Source organism: Sander vitreus, chromosome 16, assembly GCF_031162955.1.
Source record: "Sander vitreus isolate 19-12246 chromosome 16, sanVit1, whole genome shotgun sequence".
In the NCBI taxonomy this organism is placed as follows: Eukaryota; Metazoa; Chordata; class Actinopteri; order Perciformes; family Percidae; genus Sander; species Sander vitreus.
The window spans coordinates 29616586-29639480 of NC_135870.1; the positions used below are offsets into that span (position 1 = coordinate 29616586).

At 41.9% G+C, this 22895-nt stretch overlaps 1 protein-coding gene across 2 annotated transcripts in view; it reads left to right on the forward strand.

Annotated features, from left to right (window-relative positions):
• The window catches only part of ythdc2 (YTH domain containing 2), a 59112-nt gene that overhangs the window by 19212 nt on the left and 17005 nt on the right, over positions 1-22895 (forward strand). For both annotated transcript variants that reach the window (XM_078271045.1, XM_078271046.1), the window contains exons 12-25: positions 755-881; positions 1711-1776; positions 2196-2377; positions 3127-3223; positions 4867-4954; positions 6765-6845; positions 6950-7032; positions 9551-9656; positions 11376-11495; positions 13119-13391; positions 16348-16474; positions 17873-18078; positions 20820-21009; positions 21859-21947. In XM_078271045.1, the coding sequence (XP_078127171.1) occupies positions 755-881; positions 1711-1776; positions 2196-2377; positions 3127-3223; positions 4867-4954; positions 6765-6845; positions 6950-7032; positions 9551-9656; positions 11376-11495; positions 13119-13391; positions 16348-16474; positions 17873-18078; positions 20820-21009; positions 21859-21947 (1835 nt within the window). The remainder of the gene's footprint in view (positions 1-754; positions 882-1710; positions 1777-2195; positions 2378-3126; positions 3224-4866; positions 4955-6764; positions 6846-6949; positions 7033-9550; positions 9657-11375; positions 11496-13118; positions 13392-16347; positions 16475-17872; positions 18079-20819; positions 21010-21858; positions 21948-22895) is intronic.

A 22895-nucleotide genomic window follows, 5' to 3' on the forward strand; every position in this document is an offset into this window, starting at 1 on the left:
CTATTTTATGAATATGAGTAGCCCAATAATAAAATTGAAAGTTCACGAGGGCAAGACCACCACCAAACCTACATCGCTAGGGTAGATTTACGGATCTGTGGAGACTTCGCACCCCATATAAATGAACTTATCATTTGGTCTAGGGAGTCAAAAAATATATTATCTTTTAGTAAGTCTCATTCAGATTTTGTCATGACAAGTTAGGGTTAGAGTTATGGTTCATGTGTCATGACTGTGTCATGACTGTGTCTTGTGTTCATGACAGTGTCATGTCACTCTTATGTAGATACCTTCAAGTAAAGTGTTACCCAAATAAGTATCCCCACTCTACCCTGTCGAATGCCTTCTCGGCGTCTCATTATATTACAGTCTCAGGTGAGTTAGTTGTTGGTGTTGAATAGATGACGTTTAAAAGGTCTAGAGGAGCCACAGGAGGTGGGATCCTTTTCCTTTTTTACCCTCATAGTGTTTTAAAACTTTCTTGTGGCAGAGATAGAGGCAGTGATGTTCCCCGTTTCCTGTACGGGACTCTCACACCGCCTCAAACCATAGTTTAAAACACGCCGACGAGTCTGATCCCCGGTTACATGATTGGCCACCGCAGCGTGACGTGGGGTTGCATTTCTCCAAAAGCTTTCGCAAACCCCGTCGCAGCCTAGACGTACTACTGCAGTCAATGAATGGAAAGACCTGTGTTTTAGATATGAGATATGAAGGCTCCAGCTGTTCCTCATACTTGTCTTCTTTTACCTAGTGGACTACAGGCACAGTGACACAGGGACTTCTCCTCTGATGGCGGCAGCAGGTCGAGGGTTCCTCACACAGATGGAGCAGCTGCTCAACATGGGGGCAGACATCAACTTGAAGGCATCCAATGGCTGGTAGGACATCCACCATGTTATGTTACCAAGCTGACGTTAGGCCGCAAAGCTAATTGAAGTCCCATTACAATTGCTACTGTGATTCACAACCATTTGTTTCTAGAAATGGAGGAGGTGTATAATTTGACTGGCTTTTACAGCTAGGTATTTTCACCGTTTCACAATATAACCCATAATGTAGCGGTAGGAACTGCAAACTTCACACCCAGGCCACTATATTTTTCACCTCACAAACTTACACCCGCCACATTGTTTTATTTTTAAAGGAGACCTAGAAAAGAATAGAATAGACTTTACTGTCCAAAACCTCAGTTATTTTTCTATCGGCTCCGTATGATGTCAGCAGTGTTTACATTACATACCCTGCCACATGTAGCTAGTAGCTACATGCTAAGTCAGGGAAAGCTGTAATCTTGGTTGCGGATGTTGATTCCTCCCCAATGTTGGATCACTATATTACGTAGTATTTGGTTTAGAAGCCTTTATTGGTGATTTCTCACAGTACAAAGTCCTGCTCATTTGCAGTCCTCATGCAACGGACTGTACAGAGGAAGTGATAGCAGAGCAGACGTTTTTCGGGAGGAGGGCTTAAACAGACAGGCGCTCCAGCAGAGCGTCCTAGACAGAGGGTGAATACAAGTACAGCAGTGTTTTTTTGAACATTAAAGGATGTAAACATGTTCTAGTAGAAACACAAAATACGAAGTATGAACCTGAAAATGGGGTACAATAGGTCTCTTTTAATACTCCTTCAAGCTGTTGGGCATATGAAATAAATGCATTTAATGCATCCAGTGCATTGAGCGGCAGTGTTTTCATCTCATTTCAGGACAGCCTTAGACTTTGCCAAACACTTCCAGCAGATGGATGCCATGGATCTACTCAAATCCTCCATGTGAGTGTAATGTTGACTTTGATTAACTACCCTAAAAAGAGGTAAAGGAGTTCTTCTCATTGGTTTGTTCTTTTTTGGCTATAGAGAGGCAGTGAATGCTAGGGATCATTTATATTTAGTACCTCTTGTTTCAAGAAAGAGTGTGTCTGGAATGTTCAGCGTGAAGATGTATATATGCCTATATGGAGATGATTGCTCCATGAAGAAGATTTAAATTGGGCACTTAAAATTCTTTATGCTTTAACTCTTAGTTATTAATGGTGAAATGAGTAATGGTCCACTCTTTCCCTGCCTTCAAGCATCTTTTACATGCCCTAAAGAAACTATACATAAAGTAAAGGCTTGTCCACATTGAAATACTGTTTTAGAAAGTTTATAAATGTATTGGATTACCTACCTACATTGCTGCTACTGTGCAGTCCTTTGGGGGAGGTGAGCAGCCTGGGTGAGTCCACTCTGGTGCAGTGTGGCAGAACTGAGACGAGCACCCCCGAAGAGCAGGAGCTGCTCAAACTGTACCACCACAGCTTTGATGATGAGTGGGTGGACCTGGACCTCATCATGGATCTGCTGCACAACATCTGCTCCACCACCAGTGATGGTGAGCCTCAGCACTGGATTTTAACTGGAGATGGTCCGATACTTTATCCCTGTGTTACCATACCATTTTATGCTTACCGATTCCGATACCTGAACTTGCGTATCGGCCGATACCAGTGTGTCATATATTTTATTATGTTTTAACAACTGTATACTACTGTCCCTGTATGGATGTGATAGGATTGCTATTGTTGTTGTACGGCCTGGCTCAGGTTAAACTTTTTGTGAAACATGAGCAAACACAAACGATGAATGCCAGAACTTTCTTTAATTATCCAGTTTGACAGTCAGTCATAACGGAAAAAGACATTAAAGGGGCGCTATGCAGTTTTGGCCATTTCTTCGCTGTTTTCTCACTTTTTGCTCGCAGGTTTCTCTATAGAGCTCCCCCTACAACTTAGGAATAGATATTTGGCAACACTGTAAAAACTTGCTCGGTCAGTCTGCCGTTTCCTCTTTCTCTGTTCCTCCAACAACGCTCTCCTAGCTTTCTGCTTCTTTTTTTGCCGGCTCAGCCATGACGATAGTGTGAAGAACTCCATCGCTACTGTTAGTATTGGAACATCTCTAATTTTAACAACATGGCTGCTTATTGAGCAGTGTGATGCATGGCAACAACAGAAGATTCACTCTGCCAAGTTGACCCGCTGCCTAGTGAACATGGCTATTAATCGCAGCCAGATTTTTTTTGGGAATGTGGGTGATATTTCAGGATTATTAGAATGTGATGTTTTATCTCTTGGTCTTCAGGTGCTGTACTGATTTTTCTTCCTGGATACGATGACATAGTGGCACTCAGGGGTCGCATCCTGTATGACGATAAGAGATTCTCCAACCACTCTGACAGGTAATACACGGATACTGTACATAAGAAGAACTGAATATATTTAAATGCAATATCCATAGTAGTATGTTTTCAGTTATGTTGATTTAAAGTCATGATATGGTAGAGATGTGTCTTTATTGCATTTTAATACACAGATAAATGATGCATTCTTGTATTGTATCAATAGATGTAAATCCAGTCCTGGATTCATCTTGCTTTAGCTTGTTTTTTTATTAACTTGGACCCTATATTTAACGTAACGTTAATGGTCAATTGTTCACTTTCAATTTCCGTCCACTAAGTGCTGTTTTTGCTGCAGACAGGCTCAGATTATTATTCTAAGTGTCTGACAAGATGTGATGTTGTGCTATACTATAATGTTATATGCTATATTATACTATTATGCTTTTCTGTATTTTACGTCATAACTTTAATGTTTAAAGTGCTGGATGTTCATGTTAACCGTGGCCAAAAGCTTCAAATAATGAAGTAAACATATTTAAAAGAAATCCCTGCGAGCCAAAACCTCAGTTATTTTTCTACTATCGGCTCCGTATCATGTCAGCAGTGTTTACGTTACATACCCTGCCACATGGAGCCAAGTCAGGGAAAGCTGTAATCTTGGTTGCAGATGTTGATTCCTCCCCAATTCTCCCTGCAGAGATAGACCTTTTTGTTTGAGAGTAAGATCCTTTTTGTTTTGAAACAGCCCCGAAATTGCAATAGCCAAACCCACCAGACTCCATTTAAATAAACCGTGAGCTTATCATCGTAAAACACACTTCTTTTAAAGTCGACAGAAACAAAATAAAACTACCAATAGCCGTCTTGCTTCGTCTTTTCACTGTTCCAACAATCACCACTCTGGTTAGGCTGAAATGTACACTAAAAGTATTGTTTATTTAAAGGGCCCATATTATGAAAAAATCACTTTTTCTGGGATTTGGGGAGTTATTTTGTGTCTCTGGTGCTTCCACACGCATACAAACTTTGAAAAAACAACCATCCATGCTGTTCTGAGTGAGATACGGCGTCTGAATGTGTCCTGTCTTCAGTCTCCGGGTGAGCTGGTCAACACCTGCACGGATTCTACGTCACTAGCCGAGACGAGGGGGCTAGGGGGCTAACCGTTAGCATGCTAGCGCTAGCATGCTGGGTTCACGGCTGCCGGTTACAGCGTTCTCGCTTAAAGCTATAGTGCGTAGTTGTGTCGCCCCAATGAAGAATTCTAAGTAATGACAACACCACTGTTGTTGCATCAACATGACACAAGGCTTCCGTAATTGCGCACGAAAGTCGGCGGACGCCACAATCTTCTGAGAAATCCAGAGAGAGCTGTGTGGAGCTGGTAGTCTTAATTAACTTTATATAAACTCATTTGGCAATGGCTTGAATGTAACGGACGTTCATTAATATAAAAAAGCACTAAAGCTTTAATGCTGGACCACTTTCAAAGATTTTAAGTCACTTAGACATCAATGAATGGGAAAATATGGTCCAGGTTGTAAAATACAGAAATTAAGCTTTAAACAATACAAACATATATTTTAACATGGACCTTTATTAATTGTTTGTGCCATCTGGTCAGTTGATTGTGTTGACCATAGTATAACACAGCTGCACATTGTGTAGCGCGTCTCTGACTGAAGTGTATCGTCTCTCAGGTACCAGGTGTTCACCCTACATTCAGACATGCAGACTCTGGATCAGAAGAAAGCCATGAAGACCTCTCCACCTGGTATCAGGAAGATAGTAAGTCTCTGATGTCACTCGGGGCACACATTCTTCGTCATTCAACAGCAACGCAGGCCAGCGGCATCTTGACGCACGCGCGCCCTAACTGGTTTACTGTTCTCTATCCCAACATCAACACTTGTCAACTTCCAGTCCACTGAGCGGCACATTCCAGTAACTGTACCCTACTTCTTCCATCTGTAGTATGCATCCTGTCTATTGACTATGTCAAGTAGCTGTTGCCTGATGGAATTTTACATGAAATTTGAAGGAAATTCACTCACTATTGTCACAGCAGAGCCACAACCCTGTAGCCTGAGAAAACCCTGACCAACTTCCGGCAAATTTGAGATTTGCTCTGCAAGTCAGTCTGGTCAAGAGCCCATTCAAGCCCATTTCCAATTTTTCCAAATCGAGGCACCAATCACAAACGTTGAGGTGGCCTTACACGATGACGATAGCGCAGCGACGGAAAGCAGCTTTTTGTTCACATTCAACATGACGGCCACCGAAGCGCAGCAAGCCGTTGCTGCCGCTGCTACGTCACCTGGATCGTTGGTCTGATTGGTTGAAGGACTATCCAATTGCGCCCAGAGGCCTCTGAGCGGGGTCCGTTGGTGACGCCCCTTTTGGAAATGAGCTTTGAATGATCCTTCCCCAGATCCCCTCTCAGTTACAACTGAGAAGGGTCTGGTGTCAACCAGGCTAACAACCCTGGGAAGAGTAAACGCTATCGTAATGTCTAGGATTCTAACAGAGCTTGGTTAGCTGTGCATTTTTTTAATCAACAGTATATACAGTATAATACTTGGTTCACCTAGCCGAAAGGATAGGAGGAGATGGCTTATCTGCCGTTCTGTGGCCCTCTCCGTGTTTCAGCACTCGTCAGTCGGTGCGGTGTTAAAACAGCGTTGACACTCTGGCCACATTTTATTTTTAAACATTCAAGACGCAGACATCAAATTAAAGCGTAACTCTCGCCAAAATGCAACCTAGGGTCTCTTTGTGAATGTACCCGAGTCAAACTTTCGTTTAAAAGCATAATTAGGACGGAATCGACACTTTTAAGATTTACCGTATTTTCCTTCTGAATGGGAGAGCTAGGGACACTTTTGATGCTAGCCTCAAAATAGCTATTTTTAAAACACTAAGAAGGCTCGACACAACATGAGACTTTGCTCCAAGTATCACCAGGGGCTCTACACCTTAACCAAAGCATTGACAACATTGTTTGTGTACCCAGAGTTTACTAAAAAAGGTTTTGAACAGCTCACCGTAGCTCCGGCTGCTACCACCTCGGCAGTCAAAACGAGTCAATATCAAAACAAGTAGCCACAGATTTAGTATATCTCTTGTGCACCGGTGGAGTTAAGGTGTAGAGCCCCTGGTGATACTTGGAGCAAAGTCTCATGTTGTGTCGAGCCTTCTTAGTGTTTTAAAAATAGCTATTTTGAGGCTAGCATCAAAGTGCCCCTAGCTCTCCCATTCAGAAGGTCATTTGACCGAAAAACAAATATACGGTACATCTTAAAAGTGGGGATTGAGTCCTAAATATGCTTTTAAACCAAAGTTTGACTCAGGTACATTCACAAAAAGACCCTAGGTTGCATTTTGGCGTAACGCTTTAACACAACTTGGTGGGGAAATATCCTGACAAATCAGAAACGCATCCTCCTCTCACTGAGCCTCCTCTGTGTCTGCTTCACGTCCGCTTTGTACGCTTCGTGACGTACGCAAGCCACACCCACCCCAGCCTGGCGACCAATAGAAACCAATAGGTGGATTTTGCCGTGACACTATAAAACTGGTCATTTTTTTTCCTTTTCAGATTCTTTCTACTAACATTGCTGAGACAAGCATCACCATCAACGACGTGGTCTTTGTCATTGATTCAGGAAAGGTCAAAGAGGTACAGTTACCGCTCAAGAGTTGTGTGAAGTCTAACAATACATAGAATTTCATACTTGCGGTTAGTAACTAACTCTTTCATGTTTTTTTTTCCCCCTGTTGTAGAAGTCCTTTGATACCCTCAGTCATGTGTCCATGTTAAAGACGGTTTGGATCTCAAAAGCCAGCGCTCTGCAAAGGAAGGGAAGGTAACATCAACAATGTCCTTATTCTCAAAAGATGTTAAATCTTAACATCTCACCTGAGTTTGTGCCGGTCTATTAATATTTGTCGTCTTCCGCCATGCTTACATTGCCATAGGCTGCAATGAGCTAGAAACATTGAACGTGGCCCAATAAAATAGGTCTTTACACACCGGGGATGCGATTAATTCGCACGTCAACATATTTTTTCCAACCGTTGTCGTTGTCATGAGTACTGTCACACAGAACGCGAGTATTATGACGATAAAGCAGCCGGGGAAACCAGACAGGGATACACCTCTGTCGGTCTGGAGGAGCTGCAGCATTTATTTGAGCTCAAACTGCAGACTCTAGCTACTGCACATTAACTTGATATCTTCACCACTTAACATGAAGGGCCCTATTTTAACGATCTAAGCGCACGGCGTGAAGCGCCTGGCGTAGGTGTGTTTAGGGCGTGTACGAATCCACTTTTGCTAGTTTGACGGCAGAAAAAAGGGTCCGTGTGCCGGGCGTCATGGTTCTAAAGGGTTGTACTTAGTGTCTTCATTAATCAGAGGTGTGTTTTGGGCGTAACATGCAATAAACCAATCAGAGATCATCTCCCATTCCCTTTAAAAGCCAGGCGCGTTTGGACCTTGGAGCATTGCTGTTATGATGGAGGATTTGATATGAATAGTTTTGACGTGAAATATTCATGTCGTTTATTCGTCTCCCCCCGGTATGTAACGGCCTCAAGCCTTTTAGGGCCATAAAAGTCTGCCAGGATGGATTTATTTTGCTAATTTAGGACTAGGATACACTTTTCTATCATAAATGACCAAGATGTCATGGGTGAGATTAATTGAGAGACGACAGACTTTGGAAATTGGTCTAAAATTGTTTAAAACAGAAAGAAGTGTATGTTTTTTTTTTTTTGGAGAGGTCAAACTATTGCATTTTTTAAAACTGGATAGGACATAGCCGGTAGACAGTGAGCATTTTTTTTGAGAATTTGTGGGTCAACAGTGTGAAATACCTCTTTCAGAAATGTAAATGGCCTGTATTCATATAGCACTTTTCTAGTCTTGATGACTACTCAAAGCGCTTTTAAAGTACAGGCACCATTCACCATTCACACGCTGTGGCCGAGGCTGCCAGACAAGGTGCCACCTGCTCATCAGATAAATATTCACACACCAATAGCGCAGCATCCAGAAATCGATTCAGGGTTTATTGTCTTGCCCAAGGACGTTTCGACATGGGACTGCAGGGCCAGGGATCGAACCACAGACCTTGGTAGACGACCGCTCTACCGTCTGAACCACAATCTAGTAGGGACAGTGTCTAATTGGCAGATGGAGGAATTTAAGTGTGAGATTAACTCCCTTAATTCTAGCAATATTGGCGGAGGGTTCTGTCCAGATGTGGAGTTTTCTGGTCACAAGAGTGTTATGGAGCCTAATGCCATTTTATTTAAGAGATGGTGGACAAACTAACTTGCATATCTCGGTGGATGCTTGCATATGCTGGCTGGAAGGCAGGGTTAATCACGGACTGCTTGAAATAAAACCCTGGCGCTATGGCCGCTACTAGCAGCCACTTTGGATGAATAAAAATACTGTGCTTTTTTTAACAGCACGCTGAAAGGCAGCTTAAAACATTTTGCAGAAACTGTTGGCTGACTTTAAATTAGAAGGCTGAGAGTGGATACTGGTAGCCTTACAGCAGGAAGCGGGGGCAAGGTAGGGAAAACCACAGCCTCGTGATCCGAGAGAGACGGGGGGATACTGTTGTCAATAATGTTAGACATAATAAAATCTCGAGATATAAGACTTGTTTGCAAGGGACCTCACATTAAGAAGACAAAACCTAGCAAACATTAAAGGCCACCATGATGGATTTTTTTGCTAATTTGCGTAATGTCAAAAACAGAAATGTCAATAGACTTTTTTTGATTCCGACTATCGACACCAAATTTGGTATATGGTCTTGTGCGGCGGAGATACACAGTTCTATAAAAAATGAGCCAGATTGAGCAAAACCATGGCCGCCATCAATCAAAAAACTTCAGTGTGTGGGGCTTAGCAGGAAATAGGCCATGACTCAAGTTGTCTTAGACTCCTGAGTTGCTCTAACACTTAGAGCAATGCTGATTAAACTCAGTGGAGACATTCTGCACTTAGCCCTGAACTTACACACCAAGTTTGGTTCACATCCTATAAAGAAGGGCCAAAAGCTGTGTGCAATTATTGAAATGCTAGGCACGTTGTGATGGTGAAAGTGTGTGATTGGTCTCACTCTTTTTTTAGACAAATTAAACCAGCTAAAGTGACTTTTTGAAGCCTGAAAATCGCTCACTGTTGCTTGCGCCTTTTGATTTTGGAAATTGCGCTGCTTCCTTCTGTTGACAGAGAAAGGGTCTGAACCCGAGATCTATTTCATGCTTGTGACAAAATGTTAACGCCTCTGCTTTTAATATCAGTGATATAAATCTAAGTTTTAATCATCTAAAGAATGCACTGAATGGGTGACCTGTCCACAGAGCTGGGCGCTGCAGACCAGGGATTTGCTTCCACCTCTTCAGTCGTCTTCGGTTCAACAACATGCTGGAGTTCCAGGTTCCACAGCTGCTGCGGATGCCACTGCAGGTACACACACACACACACACACACACGCACACCATCCTATATCACGCAGCATCCTTTTTTTTAATCACATTACTACATTACATTACATCATTGGACCTGGAACTTATTTAAAATAGCACAAACTTATTATCCTAAAAAAATCATATTAACTTAATACAATAAAAAAGATTCACAGATATGTTTGTTATCTTACAAATAAAGTAACAGGTCTACAAACACATAATATTTACCGGTAATTGACACACGTCATTCCATATACATAACCTGGTTAATCCTTTAAAGGGGTGATAGAATGCAAAACCGATTTTACCTTGTCATAGTTGAATAACGACAGTTTGGAGGGTAAATAGGACATAGAAGCTCAAAGTCCCATTGATACCCCTATCCTCTGCAAATCTCACATTTTGAAACTGCCGCTGAAAACGGGCGAATCTCAACAAAGCTGGACGCTGACGTCAGCATCCCAAATCCATCAATCAAATAGTCTTTGTCACTATGTAGAGGTCAAATATGGGCCGTTTTACGAAAAAAGTGTGTCAGAGTTCAGCAGGAGCTCAGCAGGCTACGTGACAGCGGCTGGTGCTGCCTCCCCGCCCGGTGTGTCCTACTTCATAGACTCCGGCTGCTGTGAGCTAGCTGGACCTCCGTCACGAAGGGAAGCCCGCGGCGCTCCATACCCAGGCAAAGTCACCGTTTCTGGGTTACTGGACTACAAAATGCAGAGGCCCTGATGGAGCTCCAGGGCCTACAGCTAGCCTCAATCTTTACCCATAGGATTGGAGGGACAGTAGCAGCTAACGAAATCCCTAATGTTCACAAAAATGCATTAAATTGAAATCGGACACCATAGTTAGCTTTATAAGACCTTGGGGTACATGTTATGTAAGTGGCGTGACGAAATTCAAACTGTAAATATACTTTAATTATGCTGGCAGCCAGCCAGCTCTGCGGAGCCCCGAGCCCCCGGCAGTCCAGTAACCGAGAACCGGTGACTTTAACTGGGTATGGAGGTTGCTGCTTTCTCGTCAGACTGTGTGGAGCTCCTAAAGTCTGACACGTCTTACCAAATTTGCAATTAGCCATACATTTTCGTAAAACGGCCCATATTTGAGCTTTATATTGTTGATTTCTCGCATAAAAAAGTCTCAGAAGTGAATTTAATAACAAAATAGCCCGACAAACAACGTATAACTTTGCAGTGTCTGAAATATGAGACCTGCTGTCTCGTCTCCAATGGATGTGTATGTGGTTCGCTCAAACCAATCAGCGTGCAGCTCATCTAAATATTCATGAGCATACCATGTTTGGAAGAAAAGCTCTTGTTCCAAATAGAGCCATATTCACAGGGTAGTTAAGGGCCTAATAAAATAGCATTTGAGCAATTTTCAGCCCAACCAATGTTACATTAGGTTACAGTTGGTCCAGTTCAGGCTAAGAAAAGGTAAATAAATATACTATTCCTGGGACTGACTCCCATCTTATAGCCTAATATTACAGAGCCATACACAGAGTAAACACAGAGTAGGTCACAAGAACACACACAACACTTCACACCTAAGGCCTTTTCACTTTTTGATGTTAAAATTTCCCAGGTAACATACAATGTGTGTCACCACCGTTACCATCTTGCATAATTCTAACGGTAGATTACTTAACCAGATTGTTTAAAAGACCACTGAAGCCTGTCATAGTGATACTGTGTCATGTTGTGTGTTTAAGGAACTGTGTCTGCAGACCAAACTGCTGGCCCCCTCCTCCTGTCCAGTAGCGGAGTTCTTGTCTAAAGCTCCACAGCCTCCTGCTGCACATGCCATCAGGAATGCTGTGCAGATGCTAAAGGTAACAAGAACCTACAAATACTACTTTATAGGGATGTCCCGATCAGCCTTTTTGGCCCCTGATCAGATAAAAACAAAAAAAGGAATATCTGCCGATACAGAATCTTGATCCGATACTTGTATTTGCCTAGATAATAGAGCTGCACACCGTTTTTTTTGGTTTACAAAAATTACTAAGTTAACAAAGTAACTAAATGTTGTCTTCAGCTTAATACATTTAACTTTAAGTGCAGCTAGCGTTTTATGTAAAGCTTGCATATGAAATCAACTTCTCAATCAACTGCTTAGAATGGTGTAGAATTTACTAACGTAAATGATCAGAGTAAGGTGATCGGGGTGACTGACGATCCCTGATCAGTGTAACCCTCTGAGGACAAAAGACGCACCGGCAAGTCCAAAAGTGATATTACAAAATTTCATTTTAGACATTTATTTACTATTTTGTTTATATATTACGCTACTTTTGTGAACCCAAGACCTTTGTAAATTAATTTCAAGCGCCAAAACAACTGAGTGTAGGTTTGTTTTCACTAGAGATTTGAGAAATTTCAAAAAGCGAACATCAGTCTTTCAGCTATAAAGCCAAATGATCTCTTTACACATTGCTCTGGAACAAATTTGGGCGTCACTAGACAGAAAGCTGAGTTTGTTCTCAACATTTTGATATGAAACACACAGGGATCAGGTTATATACAAATACCCTTAAAAGGTGAATTGTAAAAGATATGTAAAAATGCCCTTATACCTCACAGGGTTAAAAAAAAATTGGATGCGTTCGGGACATCCTTACTACTTTATACCTTACTATACACACACACACAGACAAGCCTCAACATCCTCATACAGTATTCCAGCCATTTGAGCATCTCAAAGTCATTAGGCTCGTTGGAGATGAGCCAGGTCTGTGCAGAATCGATCGCCGCCCAATGCATGCTGGATAGATCTGTGTCCGACTTGATCCTGACTTGCTCCGACGTCTGATGCACACGTGGGCAACGACAACCTCACGAGATCAAGGCGGCCGCAGGTTTGAGACGGGCAGCGCAGTTGCTTTTCAGCGACAGCAAGACCCAGGGCATGCTGGGAAACGCCTGGAGCTCAGCTGATCTAACAGCTGATTGGTTCAGAATCGACTCAGCATGATGACGTTTTATATAAACTTTATTGTTTTTGAATCGGAGGGATTTTAATAGCTATTTGTCTGATTTAAAGGCTTATTGTGTACAGAACACATGTTGTGGGGCTGATAGTGACATTTAGAAATCTGAGAGACTAAACGGATCATCTACAGTGTGTTATTCACATTGGCAACAGAGCGCATGTAGAGCATTTTGACAGCTACTCTGTCATATTAAAACAGTGGACACTGTGTACAAGCTGATATTTGGGTCTGATAACATTTTATTAAATCGGAATAGGACCTAACAGGATGTGAGTGTTTCTGTGACTTCCTGTTCAGCCTGAAGGCTGCTGGAAACAGCTGGAAACTGTCAGACTTGACAGTGGGTTTTTGTCCCCGCCCCCGGCTGCTGCCGCCTGCTCTCGTCCACCTTACAGGCGAGGCGACGCTCATCTCCAACGAACCTATTGAGTTTGTATTGATTCCCGCCACTTTTCTCTTCAGACAATAGATGCTATGGACCAGAATGAAGACCTGACTGATCTGGGCTACCACCTGGCAGATCTGCCTGTGGAGCCCCACCTGGGCAAGATGGTGCTGTGCGCTGTGGTGCTCAAGTGTCTGGACCCCATTCTAACCATTGCCTGTACTCTGGCCTATCGGGACCCCTTCATCCTTCCCGCCCAGGGATCTCAGAAAAGAGCTGCTCTACACTGCCGCACACGTTTCACTTCCAACACCTTCAGCGACCACATGGCCCTGCTGAGAGCCTTCCAGGTAGGTGGGGGTCCATGTAGGATGTGCGTTGAGGGGGTTATTTAGGAAGTGTTTGTTTTGAGGGGAGATGTAAGGGGATGCTCCAAACCTGGGTATTAGGACCCTCAAATGATTACATTAAATTGACGAGGTCACAAAATGATTCATCTGGATCAACGGAAGTACATTTTACTGTGTGTGTTGCCGTTCTTAGAGTCCCTTTTTTACGGGAAACAACAACAAACCTCGAGCTAGTAAGCTACACGCTAAAAATGGCAAGTTTGAAAAAAAATTGGATATTGCAGTAAGGCAGGCTTGCTTGGTTCTTTCGTAGAATGATTGTAAAGATGCACAAAGAATTCGTTTATGGCATTAACTCTCTAAAGCGTGATTTATGCTTTTGCGTCAAGTCTACGCTGTGGCTACGTACGTAGGTACGTGGAGACACGGACCCTTACGCCGAACCCTACCCCGTAGCCTGACGTGCACCTCTCGAAAAATTTAACTACACGTCGCGGTGACCTACGTAGCTCGGCAGCGTTGCATTTCCCCCGACTCATTTCCTGGTTCTCCTTCTCCATAAACAACATGAAATCAAGGAGAGGGTTAACTTCTCCTGCTCCAGATTTTTGTTTCTTTGTTTCTCTCACTATGACTCTGGAGTCGGTACTCGCACCGAAGCTAATCGCTGTCACTCTCACTCACTCTACCACACACTCCCCGCGCATACATGCTAACCCTAACCCACATGCCGGCCCTTCTTTTCTCTTAAAGAGATCAACACACACACACCAACACACAAGTATAAATTCAGTCCACTTACGTAGGCTACGGCGAAAGCTCTGCATGGAGCCTCCCCAGAACCATAAATCCTGCTTAACTGGGATGTTTTGGGACTGATTGGTGGGATTGTTGTGGACGAAGTACACACGGCAATACACTGGTAAGAGCAAATGGGTTTAACCAAAAATCCAGCTAATTTGACTTAATTTACATACACTGACTTTATTTAATAATGTTTGTGGTGTTTTCTTTTTGGGTGCACGACTAAAACAACTTTTGAACGTACACGTTTCACCAAAACAACTTCCTTCCCGAGACTATTTAGCAGAGGCACCGTCGCTGCGTCCGGAGCTTAGCACCGCCCACGACGACTGTGACTGTTTTAAAGAAATGCAAACAGCCCAGAGTTTTTTTTATCCTATCATAGAATGTATCTGTGGTGTAGCCAGACCTTACTCCACAGGGCTGTGGACTACAAAATGATTAAAATGTTAGGAAAGAAGAAAATGCATATTTCCACTAAGCAAGATAAAAAATAAAATGTTTCTGACTTTTCTCAAAGCTTTGCTGTTTCATCCTGTGCATATGTGCTAATTTTACTACTAAAACTGTTCAAATGAAACTGTTGCTTAAACTTCTCGTATTTTCTAAGGGGTGGGAATCACCAGAGGCCCCACAATACGATATGATCACATATTACATTATGTCACGATACAATATTATTGCGATTTTAAACATATTGGAATATATATTGCAATTTACCTTTCTTTTTTTTTTCAGTTCCAAATTATGTCGATTTTATCTAAAAAGATTAGCATTTCTCCTGCTGACCTCACCAGAACTGCACCATCTAGTGGACTGAACGGGCAAGGCAATTGATTCTATCATTCTGGTACCAAAAAGTTAAAGGTGCGATGTTGGGTGATGTCACTTCTTGTTGACATTCAAAGTATTGTTAAACAAAACGAAGTCTAGCTCGCCCCTCCCTCCCCTCATCCCGTCCCCTCCCTTCTGCGCACTAACCTCCCAACCCCCACCCCCAAATCCTTCTTGTCAGTTATTGGCTGGAACACTGTTTATGTTTGGTGGTGCAGGTTGGCACAGTTTGTTTTTGTTGGCGTTTGTGGAGCCTGGGCTGTCTACAGAGAGCATGTTTTTTTTACAGTGTGTTCAGGGGACAGGCAGCTATGTATCCATTACATAGCCTATGTAATCGATACATAGCTCCCCTGTGATGACCTGTGTCACAAATTGCCGTTGCTTTGGTATAAAGGTAGCGGAGGGGCTTGTTATCTACCCACCAGCAGATTACTTTTTCCACCCAAAACACTCCACTGTTTGAGAACTGTTTTTGTATAGATGGTCAGGAGCCTGACCGCAGCAGGTAGCCTGCACTGCAAGGATTATGATCTTGCACATTGGAGTCCAGCTGAAAATAGTGGACTGTAAGATGGTTTTTTTTCAACAAGATTTATTTCAACTTGACGGCGGACACTTTTAGGAAGCAACTCCCACTCATGTACCCAGGCAATTTAAATTCTGTTCATTCATATTATCAGCAAGATTAAAGCTGAATAAAATGTCCTAGCAAAAAGTCTAAAGGTGTAAATACATTGATATACCATTTAATTTAAAACCATATACCATAACATTTTGAAATAAAAAAATATGAAAAATGGATATCTATATTTTTGCCTGAATGTACTTGAAGAAATGACAAATATAAAATAAAATTGAAAACAATAGAAGTAGTTTTTATAAGGGAAGGATTCACAGTAACAGCCATGGCATTCCCATCCCCCTCTTTACAGTGGATCTGTGTAACATGCTATGTTGTCTCTTTGTAACTATAGCATAGTATGTAAGTTAAGCTACATTTTAGGATATAATTTAAGAAAGCACATCATCAATATAAAATGTTTTTCAAGTCAGTTGTCTGAATCTCATATGATTTACTCCTATCCCTTTCAAACAGAATAGATAGATATAGAAGCCCAGCGTTTTCTACTGGTCATAAAGTAACTCATTTGAACAAACAAATCAAAATGGAGAAAACAATTGGGAAGAATTTCCATGGTCTGGTTCAAGATGATTATTGTTATCAATGTAATGTTTGACAATTTATCATGATACAGATATGGAGTCAAAACAAACACAGGATGTTCTTCTTTATGTTTGGTCTGTGTGGTTCCAGGCATGGCAGAAGGCCCGCAGTGACGGCTGGGAGAGATCCTTCTGTGAGAAGAACTTCCTGTCCCAGGCCACCATGGACATGATACTTGGCATGAGGACACAGCTGCTGGGACAGCTCCGTGCCATTGGTCAGTTTCTCTTTATTTTCTTTTATATTCTACACTAAGGCTGCACCATATGAGGAAAATATGCGACAACGTTGTTGAATATCACGACGTTGATATGACTTGCGATAAACAAACGGATATTCAAGTGTACTCAGTTCTGCATTTCTGCTGCTTTTAGTATTCTGTAGGGGTGTAAGAAAAAATCGATACACTTGAGTATCGCGATATTTTATTTTGCAATACTGTATCGATTTTCAAAAACACAATATTGTTTTTTAAGTTTACGTGCAAAAATATTCATGTAAGACAGTGGTTCACGTTTATGTTGTGTTTGAACCCCCTACCGCTAGATGGCTATGCTGAGACACCACTAGTGACCTTGCCTAACAGTGCCTAGCAGTGCCTGACTTTTTGCTAGAAGCTAACAATGTAGCTATGGCTGAACTTTGGCCTACTTCAGCATCTAAACATCAGCTCACTAAGAACCTGGGAACCACAATCCCAAACTGGCAGTTTGAGTTTCTGTGTACTGAATTGTTTACCTAAAGTAAACTTCTTTGACTTGTATGCACATCATGTCTTTTTTTAAATATTAGTTTTACTAAAATTATACTTGAAAGAATCCCAATATATCGCCTTACGCACAAAATCGAAATATATTGCAATATATTGAATCGTGACCCATGTATCGTGATACGTATCGTATCGCCAGATTCTTGCCAGTACACAGCCCTAGTATTCTGTTGAAAGGAAATAATTTCCAACATTCTTTTTTTGGACAAATTGAACATTTGAATGGAATATAAAAGGCCCCAGTAAAAAAGAATGACCGTTCCATTATAAAAGGCAGTTTTCTACTGACATTTTCTTTGAACTAACAAACAGAGTGTCTGTCGCGATACGTTGCAGCCTTTAACAATGTGTTTATTGCGTAAGTTGATATTGCAATGACGATAACAAAAAACAAGTTGCTAGTAGCCAAGGAGGACACGGAGGATTCAAAAAACCATGATGGACTCTTCAGAAGAGGTCACTATCTTCACTCGAGTTTCAGCGCGGGAAAGTCACCGGACGCCACAATCTTCTGAACATAGTCATACTGAGAAACACAGAGAGAGCTGTGTGGAGCTGATAGTCTTAATTAGCTTTGTAGCAAGTCATTTGGCAATGCCTTCAATTGTAATGACGTTCAATAATATAAAAAAGTTATGCACTAAAGCTGCAAAAAAAGTCCAACAGTCCCTCACAATAAATAAGTTCTGTAATATAAAAATACAAATGTGGACGTCTGTGTTGGCTGAAACTCAGCTTTGAAGGATTTGGAACAGGCAGAAAACACTTGATCAGGACATTTCTGATTTGCCTAGTTTTGTCGAATGAATGAAGGCTTGAATTTCAAATGGCCTGTTTGTGCCTCAGGTTTCGTGCGAGCCCGTGGGGGCAGTGACATCCGCGATGTGAACCTGAACTCTGAGAACTGGGCCGTGGTGAAGGCAGCGCTGGTCGCCGGCATGTATCCGAACCTGGTCCATGTGAACCAGGAGACCTCCCTGCTCTCTAGTAACAGGGAGAAGAAGGTCCACTTCCATCCCACATCTATCCTCAGCCAGTCCCAGTTAAAGGAGGTAGGAAAACCAATCATTTTCATTCATATGTAATTCTGTCTTTCCATTGTGGTCTTATCACTACAGGGATCTTAACTCCCCTTCTATCCACTAAGCACTGCCCGGAGGGATCAGACCTTTACAAGCCCTGCAGGATCCACGTCTGCAACCATGATTAGTTATCACCCACATTATGAACTCATATGTTGAACGAAAGAACATAAGTATAAATTCCAGCATATTTGTTTTCTAGCTTTTTGAAAAATACAATTACACGTAGGTTTGTCCACCTCCTACATGGAGAAAGATGGTTGGGGGGGGTCACACAGTTAGAGAGCCAGAGAAGAGAGAACCACATGTACATCCCTAGACACAGCACTGACAGACTGATTAACAACCATTTTCTTTAAACATTCCATACGTTCCCAAGCAAAAGCTGCTACTGGAATAATGAACATTGACGATCATTAATCAAAGGCTTCTAAAAAAAACTATATGAGTAAATAAGTTCAGCATAAAAATCTGAGAAATTAGGGCTGTCACGGTATTGATTTTTGTAACGCACACATTTGTAAAGCCATTTAAACAGTTTAGGATACTGCCATTAAAAAATAAATAATAATAATTGTAATTTCAGCTGTTTTGAAATAGTTTCTAAATACACTTTTCGAATGCATTTATTCTTGTACTAGTCTGTTTATAGCATATAGTCTAAATGTTTATCTTGGTTCCACTGTTATTACGAGGCCAACTTTGCAGCAGGAACATTGGACTGCATGTGAGTGGAGCGCAAGCGAGTGGGAGGACTTTGGATGAAGCACAGAGTGGATGTTTGGAGTGTCTCTCCATCCCGCTCCGGTACCGCTCACACCCCTGCCCGATCCCGACCCAGGCTTATATTATACATGCAGATGAAGTAGAGCAGGGCGATATGGAGAAAATCAAAATACCACGATATTTCATGGATGTCGATATTGTAGGGTTGACTATATATGCTTTGACAAAATATTAACACAATGAGAGTTTTTTTTTTTATATATAAATAATCACCAATAATGTGGATACAATGACTAAGTGTGTAAAGGCAAATAATACCCGGTAAGTTCATAAAATGACATCACTTTACTGTAATGCAGCCTTTAAAACCAGGAAAAGACAACACTTTTGTCATATCACGATATTACGTGGAATTTAATATCTAGCCTCATATATCGATTAGGGATAGACCGTTTATCGACAGTCAGCAGATTGTCTGTATCTGCGTTTTATTTGGCTGATAACTGGTAAAGTTAATGAATTAGCTCTGTGTCCGTCCCTCTGCTTGAGTTTCACTCACCACAGAGTCTGACTTCATCTCCCCCACAACACTATCTGACTCTCTGTTACTGCCGATTATGTTGAAAGTTTCTCATTTATGAAATAATTGCTTAAAGCGTTTAAACAAACTTTTGTGTTGGAGTTTGTAACATTCCAAAATCTTAATTTCAACTTAAAGATTTTCATTTTCACTGTAAATGCATATCGGTTCCAAATATCGGTTATCGGTTTCATTAACTACTAATATTTGGTATCGGTATCGGCCTTGAAAAACCAGTATCGGTCCATCCCTAATATCGATGTTGATATAATATCGATATATTGCACAGTCCTAAGATGAAGGCGGCCGCCCTGTATACCTCCAAAATGTATCTCATATGTTTCTTAAATATATCTTATCATTGGAGCCTGCCCTGCCAAAGACACATTTCTGTCACTCGTGAAAAAAGTTTCTTCTTATCTTATCTCCCGCCGTGCTGCCTGTGCCCTGTCGTTAAGCGCTGAGCTCCGGGCGTATTAAATATTCTGGACCCTCCACTCCGCTCACATGCATTTACCAGGCACATTTGTTACAGACAGACAGGCTACTGAACACTGTTTATTGACAGTAACACACTTGCAAGAACAGTGGTCATAAGGTGACTGTGGTAATGTGGTAACCACGACACCCTACATTTGAAATAAAGGCCTGGTTCTGTCTTCATTTCAGGTATATACTGTAGAACCCTTAATCTCGAACTGTGGAAATGAATGGAATGGAACTGGCAACATCAATAAAGTAAAGTAGGAGGGTTGATATTCAAACTGCAGGATCTTTAATAGGATTTAATAGATATAATAAGGGTTGTTAATGTATCATTCTAAATCCTTTTAATCAACATTACTTGCAATTAGCACTTACTTTTAGGGCTGGGTACAGAATTCAATACTTTTTGGTCACCGAGCGAATTGCATCTAAAGTACCAAGTATCACAAAATGCCTCGTCATTCAATACCCAATTTCAATACCTAAGGAGTACATCTCATCCGCGTCAGTGAGCCAATCGGCATGCTTCTACCGAGATTTAATAATGTCTGTGATTGGCTGTCTAACGTTACGCGTCGTAGAGACACGCAGGAAAAACTCTACGTTACACAGAGACGGCTCACGTAGTAGAAAATAACATTTTAAAAATTGTGCCGTAATGTTGTCATTTCTTTTTGTTTTTAAAAAAAATTGGTATCGAAAAAAGTATTGTTTAGGAACTGGTATCAAAGTCACATTATAGGTATCGGTATCAAACATTTTTTGAAAGATAACCAGCCCTACTTACTTTGCCAGTATGATACAGACTTAATTGCTTTCTGTGTGTGTGTGTGTGTGTGTGTGTGTGTGTGTGTGTGTGTGCGTGTGCGTGTGTGCGTGCGTGCGTGCGTGCGTGCGTGCGTGTCTGTTTTTTGTTTAGAACGGCCCAGCCAAATCGGCCCAGGCCCTTCCCACAGACTGGCTGATCTACGATGAGATGAGCCGAGGCCACAGGATGGCCAGTGTTCGCTGTTGCTCCTTGATGACTCCCGTCACTGTGGCCATATTTGGAGGGTGTGCCAAACTACCCAGCTCTGCCCTGCAGGAACCTGCTGTACAGAGAGCTACTGGTAAACAATTTTCATCAACTTACCATGCTAGCGACATGGGCTAAGTATGGCCATGTCGGTCGCTCTTGTCCACAGCAAGATATTTTGACTATTGGCCAGAAGAAGAAAAAAGTAATTCCTGCACACACGTATCACCTCTGCACTGATTTATTTAACAGAGCAAGATGGTAACCACCTTCATGGTACCCATTATCTCTGATTGGGGCGTCAGGCTTTGTTGAGCCAGCTAGGGCAGAGAAAGCCTGGCTCTGTCCAACTTGCTTTCTGGTACACCCTTCCGCTTTGTTGTGCTTGTTTTTAGCTGTAGTCTATTTCTGTGCAACTACATTGAGAGCAACAACAAAACAGAGTCAAAGTCAGCACTTTGGAACTTGGTTTTGAAAAGTGCTATACAAATATTATCATCATTATTAAATTCCTTGTATGTGTACACAATACTTGGCCAATAAAGCTGATTCTGATTGTGATACGCTTTCCCAGGGAGGCCGTGCAAACTTTGAAATGAATGTTAACCAAATGATCCCAACACTATCCAGATATGTGAGCATTATCTCCTAGAGAGATGGGTCTCGCTTCCCTTGAGTTTTCCAAACATGGGAGTCTTTCACCATCCGGCATGATTGGTTTCCTAGGAACTCTCTGAGGCCAATCCAAAGCAGACATGGCCTTCCCACATTCCTCAAGTCTTGACCATTGTTTAAATCCCTTTTTACAACGTACTTCAAATTATATTATTGTTTTCCAAAAATGTATAGACATTTGTTCATGTGATGAATGTTTTATGACAGGAGTGGATTTTGAAGCCTGCCTGTGCAGATTCAGCCTTTGTCTCCATGTTCTTTCCTTCAGACAGTCTGGTTGACGTCAGTGACAGTGAGACAGAGGACCTAGCCGAGATGAAGATTGATGACTGGCTCCTCTTCCAATTGGACAGAGAGGTGAGGGATCATCACTGTTGACGTAACGTCACCCAACATCGCTTAGAGCACCTTTTTAAAGTAGCCTAGAAATCTAGACTAAAAAAGATTCTTTAGATCTTGAAAACTTTCAATTTTCTTCTTCTTAAAGAGCTCCCAGAATATTGTTGGTCCCCCGTCCCATCTTCTGAAGCTCCCATCCATTCTATTAGGTGTAAAATCTGACTGCAGTAACCTACTCTGCTCTATAAGGTTATTCTCTGCTATAATCTCAAACCAAATGTTAAAGGATAAACCCAGCCATGGATTTAGTTCCTCATTAAGATGTTTTCTCAGTTTTGTATCATTTATTATAGCTTGTGTTGGAATGCTGGTTGATGTGTGGCCTTCAATGGCTTTCTATCTCGCACTGTAGGCAGGATTGCACAAGTTCCGCGTAGTTTTCGGGTATGTGATTCTTTAAAGTCAATAGCCCCTTTTAACACGTCCTGTTCAAGGCAGGAATGTTGCGCTGTTATCCCGCCTTGCTGTTCTGTATAAAAGGTACAGACACAGAATGCTCCGCCGCTAAGCTGGCAGCAGAGGTGGTCACAGAGCCAAATCTACTTCAAATACACACACACACACACACACACACACACACACACACACACACACACACACACAATCTAAAATGTTAACTGGGGTAGCATTATGCTTGCGTTGTTTGGTTCAGTGTAAAAACCAAAGCCAGTGTAACGAGGGGTCTACTTTACAGCAGTATTGCAGGATGTCTGTATAAAAGGGGGTCGTTAGTTTTTCCGATATAAACCAGACCACAGGGACATTTCAGCTTGTAAACAACATGTGTGCTGCTGCAGTTAATGAAAGATTTCACAGTAGGGTCAAAACATTGGTCTGTTTGCACTATTAAAGGCTTCAAATCTATCAGTATGGTCCAGTCCCTCTTCTTTCTTGGAAGTGTGCTGT